General features: G+C 39.7%; 1 protein-coding gene across 1 annotated transcript in view; it reads left to right on the forward strand.

The window, feature by feature from the left end:
• tesk2 (testis associated actin remodelling kinase 2) overlaps positions 1-13,458 on the forward strand; it is a 53,148-nt gene that overhangs the window by 10,920 nt on the left and 28,770 nt on the right. Inside the window, exons 4-6 of the mRNA XM_032531942.1 lie at positions 149-268; positions 8,753-8,874; positions 13,193-13,241. Of these exons, the coding sequence (XP_032387833.1) occupies positions 149-268; positions 8,753-8,874; positions 13,193-13,241 (291 nt within the window). The remainder of the gene's footprint in view (positions 1-148; positions 269-8,752; positions 8,875-13,192; positions 13,242-13,458) is intronic.

Here is a 13,458-nt window from a genome sequence, read left to right on the forward strand (position 1 = left end):
GTTTTTCTAGTTCTTGTCCCGCCCAAAGGCAACATTATCAATCTACCTCTATCTCATTTTTCTGCACAAGCCAGTTGCATCAGCGGTGTCCATCCAATAGAGACTCATTCTGAACTTGTTGATAGCAGACTGCTCTTGGCTTCCCCAGGTGGGCAGGGTATGGCCATCGTCCTACAGAGCCCTCATCAGTGCCTTCTCCTGTCTTACACGCCTTGATGACTTCACCTGTGAGTGGATTGGCTCGGGATTCTTCTCTGACGTCTTCAAGGTGGGTGGAGAGTCATCATTATAAAGTTTTTCTCTTTTCTGGGATTCCTCAGGCTTTCCAGAATCAGAATCAGAATCAGAAATACTTTATTGATCCCCGAAGGGAAACTCTGTGTTGTAGTTGCACAATATTATAAATAGTGTAGAATACAAGATAAACGAAATATAAGGAATTGGATACGTACGGTATTTACATAAAGGAATGTTTATATACATTTTACATAATTCACATAATTAAGGATTTGGAATGGTGAAAAAGTTAAATAATAATAATAATAATAATAATAATTGTGGTATTTGAGATTGCACACATGTCAGGCCAGTGTTATTGCACAAAACAGATAATACAGATAATATTGTCCAGTTTCAACCTCTCTAAGTGTGTGTGTGTGTGTGTGTGTGTGGTGTGTGTGTGTGTGTGTGTGTGTGTGTGTGTGTGTGTGTGTGTGTGTGTGTGTGTGTGTGTGTGTGTGTGTGTGTGTGTGTGTGTGTGTGTGTGTGTGTGTGTGTGTGTGTGTGTGTGTGTGTGTGTGCGCGTGCGCGTGTGCGCGTGCGCGTGTGTGTGTCAGACACTTAGAGGGAGGAGTTAAAAAGTTTGATGGCCACAGGCAGGAATGACTTCCTGTGGCGCTCTGTAGTGCATTTTGGGAGAATGAGTCTGTCACTGAAAGTGCTCCTGTGATTGAGCAACAAGCCATGGAGTGGGTGCGAGACATTGTCCAAGATGGCATGTAGTTTGGACAGCATCCTCCTATCTGACACCCCCGACAGAGAGTCCAGATCCACCCCCACGACGTCACTGGCCTTGCGAATCAGTTTTTTTGGTTTTCTTCCACCTTGCTGGACTTTATCTTCTGCCCCTTACCAACCCTTTTATTATGTTCATAGATAAGGTGTTATATATATATATATATATATATATATATATATATATATATATATATATATATATATATATCTTAGCATTGTGAAAGACACTACTAGATTTTTTGTGTTAGTAGAAAGCTAATATCAGTAGAAAACTGCACTTTTAAATACCGTTCCTTTTTTAGTACTGCCTTTTATGTTTAATTCAATGTTCAATTTGTTCAATAAAAGAATGTTGGAAGTTATTTCTTTTGTTAGTTTTAGATTTAACAAGCATCTTGTTGTATTTAAGCAGAATACTGTAGAAATGCAGAACTGAGTACACTTAAATATCTGTTCATTTATCGCAAGTATTATTGCGATATTCAACAATGTTGTCGCATATCGCATATTTTCCTCATATCGTGCAGCTCTACTCTTGGATCTTATTTTCTACAGTATTCATGCCTCAGTCTTTCCTTCCATCCACCCATCCATCCATCCATCCATCCATCCATCCACCCACCCAAATGGCCACACTAGTGCCCTTTGCCCATTGGTCAGAATTAATAGTCCTAGAAATAAAAGGGAACTTGTTGTGCATGGCTGTCACAAGTAAATGTCATTTATATGTGTTAATGTGATCTTGTCAAGTTGATATGCTTGGTGGGTCAAAGACTGATTGTTTCCAAGCCATCCTGGTCTTCACTCACTAGTCTTGTCCAGACAGTTTTAGGTCAAGCAATCACTTCAAAAGACATCACTGAAACACGGAGTGGTTAACCCTGTTACTTTGGGTCCCCCCCCCCCCCCCGGCATGTGAACGGGAGTTGGCCTGCACAATTCAGGGAAAATATGAATCAAGATTTCTTTTGCTTAGAATTGATATCACAATTCTCTGCCACAATTTTTTGGACCATGACCAAACAAATTGGCAGTACCAAACCAAGGATATTATAGATTTGCATTTGTCATTAGTTTTTATTTTTATTTTGTTTTGACTTTTCGTGTTCAAATTCAGTTCACTTAGTTTTAATTTGTTTTTAAAGTGGGTTTGCTAAGTTACTAAGTTGTTTAGTTTAGTTTTTTTTTTTGAAAATGCGTAGTTTTAGTTTAGTTTTTATTAATTTTAGTCTTTTTTTGTAATATAGGTTATTTGTCGGGGGAATTGAAAATGTCAGAAAAAGTTTTGTGTAGACATCCCGGTATTAATCCACATATTAACCCACGTTCCCCCCCGCTTTTGGTGTTCCTGCGTATTTACTAACCAGCTATCGGGAGCCGGTGAAAGCCCGCCTGTAGTTTTGTCTGTCCTGTAGTTGTCTCCGTCATGCTGCTTGCCCTACGTATCCATGCATCCATGCCCGTAACGTCATCGGGGTTAGCTTCCGTTTCAGTGAAAGTGGGCTTGGCGTTCTCCTTTACCTTGTTAAGTTAAGCTAGGCTAGCCTCCTTGTGTTTGTTTCTCAAATACAGGCTACTTTCAAATTTGTGTGATGTTTCCCTAAAATAAACTGTCCACATATTTTACCACCTTCCATTGCATGGCACTTGCTTTTATCTGACAGTCAAAATCAAATAAGACTCTGCTGCTTTCTTCTGACCTTAGGTACAGCCATGAGGCCAGGCGAGAGGCACGGACTATGTTGTTTTTTTGTGTTCAATTTTACATGGAATGTTAGAGTTTCTGGGTTCCCAGTCAGAAACTATACACGTCTACGGGAAATGTCATGGTCGGAAAGATATAAGGTTATTTGCTCTATGAAAGACATTGACAAAAACGAAATTTAAGGACATTTTAACCAAACAGATTTTTTTTGCACCTATAGCACATTGCACATCCCCACAAGCCTGTAAACATAGAGGCCTCAATGCAGAGAAGGGAGAGCATTGCAGTGCGTGGGAGCACTTTAAAACCTATTTTATGCAGTCTATGTTTAAAACTTACAGAAGAAAATGGTAGCGTTTGTGTTACAGTCAGCTCGTAAAATTAAACTAGAACCAAAGTCATAAAAAAAAAAATCAAGATTGTTATTTTATAACAATTAATCGTGCAGGCCTAAAGGTAGTCACACAAGCATGTTTGGCATTATTAGTTTGGTTGGTTAGGTTTAAGTGAAGCTTCTCTTTAAACAACCATCAGCTGATACATTTCATTTCCTTTTTAATTTCATCACTTCTGTTTTATTAACAAGGTCACTGCAGCCTGACTGTGGGAAATGTTTTTGCTCAGTTTGGGACTGATAAGCAGTGTGAAAAGGGCTACTGATCAAGGAGAGGAGCTGAATTGCACTCGTGTGGAATTAAACAATCATAGCCTCGATAGGCCGATAACATTTGATTCCAAGTTGGTTTTTAACTGCATTCAGTTGAAGAACACTTATAACATTGATACTGGCCTGATCTGCTGGTTGTTGGATTTTTTAACAGTGAGATCACAATGGGTGAGAGTGAACGGCGTTTTATCACATGCCCTCTGATCTTCCACTGGGTCCCCCTAGGGCTGTGTCCTCTCCCCTCTTTTATTTGTTTTATACACAAATGAATGCCAAATGCCAGTAGATCTCAGATTGGTGAACTGGTTTGAATTTCAGTGTCCGTTGGTAAAGATCTGGATTAGAGCAAATGGCTTACCCTCTTTAAATTGATTTTATTAGCTATATTTAGCCTATATTAAGTCATTTGGTTATGCCAGCTGTCTGAAACACCCCATTGTGGGCTGTGTAAACACTGGAGCTTATTCATAACGCACAACGCTGCGAGTGAGTGAACTATCGAGCGGCACAAATAAACTATTGCCCGCAGTTTCAATTAATGATGTCCCCATTTACAGCATGTATCAGTGAGGGAAACTAGTATGGCCGCTTCGGATTAAACAAGAGTCACTTTGCTACTATCTGCTCTTTGAAAACAGCATTTTAACTAGGTTAGGGCATCGTTTTGATTTTAACAATTGTATTTAAATTCTGATTCTTACTTTCGATTCCGGTTCTTATCTATTCTCGATTAGGATCCTTTGAGGGTTGAGAGTTGAAACGGTGCACACGCTTATTCCACAATATATTTTTAGTCATTGGTGATTTACAGTTTCACCGGGCTTTTTTAACATAAAAAAAGCCCCACTTTAGAGCGCTGCTTACTGTGCTCCATGGCTGCAACACAACAGCGTGTTACATTTGGAACCGCTGATCAGATGATATGAACCCATTACAATAAACAAACGATTCCATTGGAATTGTCAGTTTTGAAACCCTTTCAACCTGTTCTCGATGCCTTCCTTATTTGAACTTTAGTATTTTATTGGTGCTGGGCTGAAGAGTAGCTGTCCAAATACTGTCCATAACTGTCGGCCACACCTGTTACATTCTGACCCTTCTCTCTCTAGATATTATACAAATTGTATCAAACACTTTAAGTATGGATGTCTCGATCAGGTTTCTGGTTTCCGTTGTGTAAAATGTGAATATCTGATACTTGTATTTGCCTAGATAATAGAGCTGCACACTTTGTTGTTTACAAAAATAACAAAGTAACTAAAGATGTCTTCGACTTAATATGTTTAACTTACTGCAGCTAACATTTTTGCCAAGTCAACTTCTACTTGAAATGGTGTAATGGCTTATTTTAACTTTTTAACTTTTATTTTAACACTAAGTTACATGTGAATGAGTTATGCCAAGTTACTTGCCAGTTTAAGTCCTGCCGCAAAATGCACTCAGCTGACGTAAATGATCGCAGTAACGTGGTCGAGGTGACTGCCGATCCCCAATCAGTTGAGAAATGCACAAATCGGCTCCGATCTGAGACTAGCGGTTGGGAATGGGACATCCCTAACTATGGGACTATAAACCATTACTCTATACTTTTATATACAAAGCACACGCTATACAAGACATTTTATTGAACTATGCAAAACAATAAAATAATAAATTATTATTGTATAAGTTGTGATGCAGGCTGTAAGTATTCAAGCATATATTGGCCTGTTTAAAGCTATGTGCAGCTCTGTTATTTAAGCAAATGTACACTGGATCACAGTTTGATCATGACTCTGTAATGGATCATTGTGAGTATTAATTGATTTGATTCAAATCGGAAGTGGTGGAAAAAAACATGTAATTTCACTCACGCTATCTTCTCCTCACGCTATCTGTTCCTCATGCTATCTGTTCCTCATGCTATCTGCTCCTCATGCTATCTGCTCCTCATGCTATCTGCTCCTCACAATATCTGCTCCTCACGCTATCTGCTCCTCACGCTATCTGTTCCTCACAATACCTGCTTTTCATGTTACCTGCTCCTAATGATATCTGCTCCTCATGATATCTGCTCTTCATGATATCTGCTCTTCACGATATCTGCTCCTAACGATATCTGCTCGTCACCACCATCGTGATTTCAATATTGAGCAAAATATTCTTTTTTTTTTGGTTGGAAAACGTCCAACACATAATCTTTCTGAAAAATGCCTTTTCAGGGATTATGCCTCCTTTGTGCAATTTATTATAGATGCCTTTTTCCGGTGAGAGAGGGGAATGCCTAGGTAAATGGAGAGAAAAGAGGAAATGAACAGAATGAAGAAAAGCTTAAAGTCAAGGAGGATGACAGACAGAGACAGAAACAAAAAAACGGTGATATTAAGGGTGACAGAGGTTGGGCTAAGAGGAGGAGGGACCGGGGGGGGGGGAAAGCATGTGATGTTGGAGAGCTGGGGTGGCCAGACTGTTGAAGGGGGTGAGAAATTTGAGTTGAAATGAAGTTTAATGGAGTACAGTTGTGGAGAAGAAGGTTATGTCGAGGTTTTCTAGAGCTTGGTTTAGGGGGTTAGGAGAAGAAAAGAGAGAAAAGGTTTGGAGGACAGGGACTCTGGTGGTGTATTTTCCAGAAATGTGCAGTAGGAAAAAGAAGAGATGTTGTGGAAGTGAGCGGGGCAAGACCATAGAGCAGAAGGACTGGAGACGGGAAGGTAAAAAGTTGGGGTTGACTACTGGGAAAGATGAGGATTAGAGACGCCGGTTTGTTGGAGGCCACAGCGAGGAGGAGAAAGAGGGGGATCAGATGGGGGGATGTAAAGAATCGGATGTGGGGGAGGAGTGGCCATCTGTTGTTTCTGCTGTCCCGTGGTGGAGACTCTCAGCTCTTATAGCCAGGCCCCTTCCTTTGAACTTATACAGAGCGATGTTGTAGAGAGAGAGAGAGTAGAGAGAGAGAGAGAGAGAGAGAGAGAGAGAGAGAGAGAGAGAGAGAGAGAGAGAGAGAGAGAGAGAGAGAGAGAGAGAGAGAGAGAGAGAGAGAGAGAGAGAGAGAGAGAGAGAGAGAGAGAGAGGGGAGAGAGAGAGAGAGAGAGAGATCATAATCTGAATGACTACTTACTATATAGTTAATAGTGATAACTTTGCACTTCACGGAGATGTCTCCAAATACCAAATATTACAGTTAAGCAATAGATACTGGTGGAAGAAATATTCAAATTCTGTACTTTTGTAAAAGTACTAAAACAACACTGTAAAAATAGTAAAACTATGTAAGTATCATCAGGAAAATTTCTTAGTCTAAAAACACTGTTGAATTTATCAACCAACTGATTTAATTGACAGATTTGTAAATGTCAGTATTTCTCCAAAAGAATCGTGCAAAAGCACCACTTTAAATCTTGTATTTACCAGAGGTGGGCCCATACTATCTAAGTCGTTATCATGAAAAAAAGCATAAACAAAGACTAAGGAAATCTTAGTGGACTAAGACCTAAACGACCAATTACTTGATTAACTGACTTTAGACCATCCGTCAGTTCCCTTTTCCATCCCTGCGATACTGCCCGGTGCCCAATGTACCATGGCTGTGGTGATGGAAGAGAGTCATTGTCTAAGGATGATATGAAGCCACCCAATGTTGTACTGAATTATGACTTACTGTCTCTCTGGTAACATATTTCCATAGATACAAGTTTTCAGGATGTTCCTAGGCTGGATTTCTGTCCTCTGAGGGAGCAGTTTGCAATGATTACCCAAGGCAAATGTGGGCTATCCAAATGATGTTCCACCATTTTTTGCTAAGGGATACGTAATGAAGCGCGTGTAATCATATATTATCATTTTTGTTTTCCACGACTAAACATACTGTGTCACAAGTGCACATTAGCAGCATTGACGCTGCCCATTTAATACATTGTGTCTAGTGTGGTTTAAAAATAGTCAAGGTGATGATGTATAAATGTCAAAAGTGCAGTAGTATAGATGTGGCCGTCAGTGTCATATTAATGTGGCAGTAAGCAGCTCTGTTTTGCATGTACTGTATGTATGATGCTTTCGAATGATTTCTCTTGATAATGTTTGAAAAGGCTCTTTGTTGCTGCAGGCTCTTTACCTATAGACACTGCAGGGCTATCCATTTACCCTTTTCAGACTACTGTGTTGAAACCTCCATCATCTTCTAATTCTGTTTCTACTGTCAGGAAGTGAGTTAATCTGCAGCAGCACAGTCATTTGATGCACTGCCTTCTGTGGTTTGCAGGGTTGATATTTCCTATTTGCATGCATATGAACGTTTATGAAGAAGAGACCAAATTTGTGATAATTAATGCACTGTGTTGGAGGTGTCTTTTAAACTTGTAGTGTGACCTCAGAAGACCTCAGGTCACGTCACCATTTCAGAGGCTGGGAAGTCATGGGGGACATGAATAAACAGGCAGCATGGGGTTTCTTGTCTTTAACAGCAAAAATGTATAGCTAAAAATCTTTTGTATTTGTATTTGCTTCATTAGACAGAATAAATAAAAAGTGTCTAGTGCCTTTTCGGAGCCTTTGCAACTCATTTAATGGACTGCAGTTATTTTGGAAAGCAAATGTCGGTGTGATTGGAATTATTCCAAATTAAAATCTTTAAATATCAATTTCAACAACACTATAAACAGAAGGTGTTCTGGTCATAAACCTTATCAGTACTAGGAATTTACTGTAACCAGGCAATGCTTCTATCCAACATTGGGCTTTATGCTGTAATGCATCACAGTCATCACAGTCATAACTCAGTAATATTGATAGTCACCTAAACAAAACTATTTGACTTCTCTTGTTGTAGCCTCATGCACACTGTTGTTAACTATAGCGGTGTTGTCTTCACGCTGTGGCTCCTCTACAGTGTTGGCCTGCCTTTCACCCAAGGCATGCTGGGATAGGCTCCAGCCACCCATGGAAGGATGGATGGGGATGCAAGCCCCATGTAACAGTTAGATGGAAACTGAACTCCCAATGTACAATAACACAAAATTGATTGTGCAGCTCTGGATTGACACATCTACTTTGTCATGGCTGGCCAGCATTGGCTGACCTCATTTCAACTTCTCTTTTATGAGCTGCCTTCCTTTTCTGCTTCCTCTGTTTCTTTGCGGCATGAGCCAAATTTATTATTTATTAAATTTTATATTTATTTGTTTACAAGTATAGAAGAGCAGTGTTTCAAGTTGTTCAAGGCCTACCCATAGTGACCCAAGATGAAGATTATTGAAAATGATCAATGTCACGGTGTTTGGAATTCAGTCAACGTAGTGCAGTTATTGGGGTTTAGGCTTTGTTTAGTTGTACTTGACTGTATGTGCAACATGTTGAAATGTGGCACAATGTTTTTGCTGTTTTAACAGGTACGTCATCGAGCTACAGACCAAGTTATGGCTCTGAAGATGAACAAGCTCAGCAGCAACAGAGCTAACATGTTGAGAGAGGTCCAACTAATGAACCGGCTTTCCCATCCACACATACTCAGGTTGGTAACCAATAATTCACTAACTTACTATATCCAAGCGGGTTACTAAAGATATTCAGTTGTCTTCTTGTCTTCATTTTTGTACTGACATTGTTCTATGGGAAAGAACCATCAGAATCCACCATTAAAGCCAATGTAGCTTATAAACCAAAACAAATAATGTGTTATTTTCCTTTTTTGTTGTTCTACTTGTTCATTGCTTGATCACATAACATCAACTACTTTGTAAAACGTCATTGGTCCTGGTGGAAACTGATTATTGGTAGTGATTTACTTTGACCCCTCATGTGTCAGTTAATAGTAACAGATTTAACAATAAGATGCAGGTAATATTTTGGAACAAGCTTGCTTTGATACATTCACCTTAGTCTTATTTTAAAGCTGAAGAGTTTAGATCACTCAGTAAATACTAATAATACATTCAGAGTAAATCCTCATTATTTGCACACGAATGGCGTTACAAATTAGACTGGGTAAGCCCCGCCCCCTCTGCCAGCGATTTGATTTCGCCCTGCAGCTCGGCCTGGAATTCACATTTAATTCTCCTGCTTCAGTTCACAATTTTGCGGGAACCAATCACAAACTGGCTCATCTACCTGGAACGCTATTGGCGGGTTTAACATGATGACGAAAGATAAGCGACCAAGCAGCTTCTTGTTTACTTTCAACATAGCGACCGCCGTACGCCACCAAAGCGCAAAATGTACCTTATGCATCACCCGGATAGTTGGTCTGATTGGTTGAAGGACCTTCCAATGGTGTACAGAGTCATTTAAACTATGGCTATTTGTCACGCCTCTTGTGCAGAGAAAATACAGAGCAGACTCCCCAGACCAACCCTCAATCTCAAATCTACTGAGCTTGGCTTGGTCTGGTGATAGCCAGACTAGTTACACATTATAATAGTCATTTTTTTTAAACACCTGCCACTTTTGGTTATTAGGTAATAGGTATGTATTATATTGCTATGTGCCTCTGTCCGCTCTGCTCTCACATACTCATGAGTCTGTGGTTGTGACCTGTTTCCTTTGGGGTGGGCTAGAAACTGTGTCAAACACAGTCTATTAACAATAGATTTTCTAAACTGCCGACTCCTGTTAGAGCTGCAGCAGCTGCCTAGAGGCAAAAAGCTAGGAGGGCCCTTTCTGTTACAAGAGAACCGGACACTCCTATGAACAATCAGGTTAATGCATTTATTTTCAGAAATTTCCACTCAATGATTGGCCAGGCTATATGGGCAAAGCATGAGACTGTTTGTTCTTTTGTCTGTGTCCTGTTCCCTCTACGTATACCAGTGTTTCTCAGACGGTTTACATCACATACCACTTATATGATGCTGTCTAAGAACCAACATTATGGCCCATGTCAAAATAGCATAGCTTAGGCCTACCCTACTCAGTTACACGCAGGAGGCAGGTTTATTCCTGAAAACAATATTTATTGTCGACCGCCACAGCCAAGCTGTGTGTCGCGCTCCAACTGAATCAAAAACTATGGTAACTCGGGTCATATCTTCTTGGTGTTTTGCATCATTTGCTGCTAGCAGGTGCTGTGGAGACGTCACCGCCGCTGCTCAAGTAGCGACTAGCACTTGTGCTTGTGCATAGACTGTCTAGTTAGAACAGGGCTGCTTGAAATATTCTTCTCCTCATCCACCCTTCACTTCCTAATAGTTCCTGTTTGGAGCCACAATTGCAGCGTTTTTGAACGATTCATTTTACCTCTGTTTACTATCTTGCCATCACACCTCGTAGGTAATTATGGATGTATGCACGCTCCATTCATGAATGTAACTATGTTGCAAGCTGTTATAGAAACAAATATATATATATATATATATATATATATATATATATATATATATATATATATATATATATATATATTACGCTTAAACACTTATTTTAAATGACTTTAAACAGATTATGTTTTACTCAAAATTTTATGATAATTCTGTAGTATTTGTTTTAAATTTATTTATAACTATATATCTTATTTATATATATATTATACAGTATATCAAAGATTCCGTCCGTGTACAGTGCCTCTCATGAGTATAGGAACCCATGCTTAATTAAGCCATTAAGATAAATTTCCAAAATGTATTCTTCTTTTTAGTCAACTTAAGCAGAGTACCACAAGAGGCGGCTCGCGTTCCCTCCAGTGGTACTTGTACCACAGTTTGAGAACCAGTGCTCTATACCACTATGATTTGAAACAAGCAGTGTTTAGAGGAGCTGCATAATACGAGCAACATTTTTCTGTGAGCTGACCAGATACAATAATGTGGAGTGGTAACTTCATGCCGTGTAGACAGCTGATTGGCTCTTCCACATCAATACCCAGAGCACAGGCAGTTAAAACAGACAACACCTAAACCAGTGGAAGATGCACCACTGTATTTATTCTATTTTTGGGAAGCTGTGACTAATATATAACTTGTCATTACAAGCATTAAGTAATTTAGCTTCTGAAAACAGTGTTTTTCAGAATGCATAATATTATGAGCAAGGCTTTGGTCAGCAGTATGATGCACATACTGTACATTGGATGGGAAGAACCTTTTTTTTGGCCTCTCTTTTAAACTCTTTTCTTTTTTTTAAATTGTCCTGTGTGTAATTGGTCTGGCGTGAATGTTAAATGACGGTCCCGTCATTTAGTTGCTTTTTACAAAAACACACATTACACAGAGCACATTACCCTTGTTCTAAGTCTACACTAGTTTAGAAACCTGTAAACAGCTTTGGGCCAAAATGCATTTCTGAGATGTTAGAGAAATAGAAACCATTTAGGTCTCTTAGATCTTTAGGAAGCAGTTAGCTATTAGTCAGGGGCAAACACAGTGAAGCTGCTTTAAGCTACAATGCTACACACCAATAGAACCAACTTCCTGCAGGCACCCCAACTTAAGCCACTTTTACATCTAAAATACCCCTGTTCTCCAACAGCTTTAGTTTAGTTTCTCTACTGCATGTTATGTCCTTTAAATGTCAATTACATTTTAACATCATATATTTTTTATTGTGTTTTTAAATGTTGCTCTAATATACTTCTTCCTCTTATGCAAAGAACTGCAGCTGGGTTTAAAAGGTGGTGTAGAAATAAGGTTTGCTAGTCTGCAGACTAACTGAAACTTAATAGCAATGAGAATTTAAATGAATACAAAACCCCAGAATACTATGTTGCTCTTTGTGGTAAACACTTTCTGTCAATTTCACATTCTGTTCTGGGTGGGAGAGTGTGTGTTTCCGAACACGAACGACACATGCGTGTGTGCGTGTTTACACATTTACACATCTTTCCTAATGCCATCTTTGTTGAGCCATGCCATCTTTGTAGAGCCTAGTTGTGTGTGTGTGTGTGTGTGTGTGTGTGTGGTGTGTGTGTGTGTGTGTGTGTGTGTGTGTGTGTGTGTGTGTGGTGTGTGTGTGTGTGTGTGTGTGTGTGTGTGAGAACAAGCAGACACTGAGGGGGTCTTTGTTAGCTAAAACCCAACAAGCACCCACAATGATGACCTTTTCATTCCCTTCAGAATTACCAGGCCTTCAACTCTGCTTGTGAATAAAGTTGGTTCATATGTTGCTCTGCACACACACATTGTTTCACTTGAGTTGAAGGGTTGCGTGGTCCTCTTTGGGTTAAGGATATTTTCCAACCTTTTGGGCTTAAAAACACATCAAAAAAGGGAAAAAAACATTGTCATGGAGCTAAATCAAGGCGTTTTCTCTATATAGTCTGACTATGACATCCAATGTGTCAGAGTGGTAGAGAAACACACACACACACACACACACACACACACACACACACACACACACACACACACACACACACACACACACACACTATCCATTTCTTCATTAAGAATGTAGAAATTGATAGGCTTGGCAGACGGAGAAATGGATGAAATGCAGGTGAAGCAACTGCGAGGTGTTATTAACCTCCTGTTAACAGACAGCCTCTGTAATCACTTGTCTGGACTTGTTTGCTGGAATCGTAATCTTTTCTTTACTGCCTTCTGTGTTTACTCACAGCACAGCAGAGAAGGTCTTGCAAGGGTGTTTGAAGGCTTGTTTTGATATTTCCTTATTATTTCCATTTATGTGACCCTGCAGCGCAAGGTCTTGAGCTAAGAGCTAACTAACTAAACGCTTTGGACATTGTCGAGATACAGTAAGACCCGTCTGTGTGTCAGCCTCAGTACTCTGATTTAATTAATGGCTATCAAATTTCAAACAATTGCCCCAGTGTTATCTCAAAGATGAAAGCATGACATTATATGAGATCTTCATTTCGCATGTCTTTTGTGGTTTTGCAGGTTCAAAGGAGTGTGTGTCCATGAGGGCCAACTTCACGCTCTGACAGAGGTAGGACAACACACCATTTCACATTAAAGCTTGTGAATATACAATATGTGAGATCAAAGTGTCTCTACTAATGAAATGTAGTGTGCCTATGTTCCTCATACTTCTTCTCTCTGCCGAGCCGATGCACCCATATGTTTGTATATGTTCCTACTATTTTCAGGTGAACATCCATGAGAACAACACAGAAGCTAGCCTATTATTGCCGAAAAACCAAAAG

This window comes from Etheostoma spectabile, chromosome 12, assembly GCF_008692095.1.
Source record: "Etheostoma spectabile isolate EspeVRDwgs_2016 chromosome 12, UIUC_Espe_1.0, whole genome shotgun sequence".
Taxonomy (NCBI): domain Eukaryota; kingdom Metazoa; phylum Chordata; class Actinopteri; order Perciformes; family Percidae; genus Etheostoma; species Etheostoma spectabile.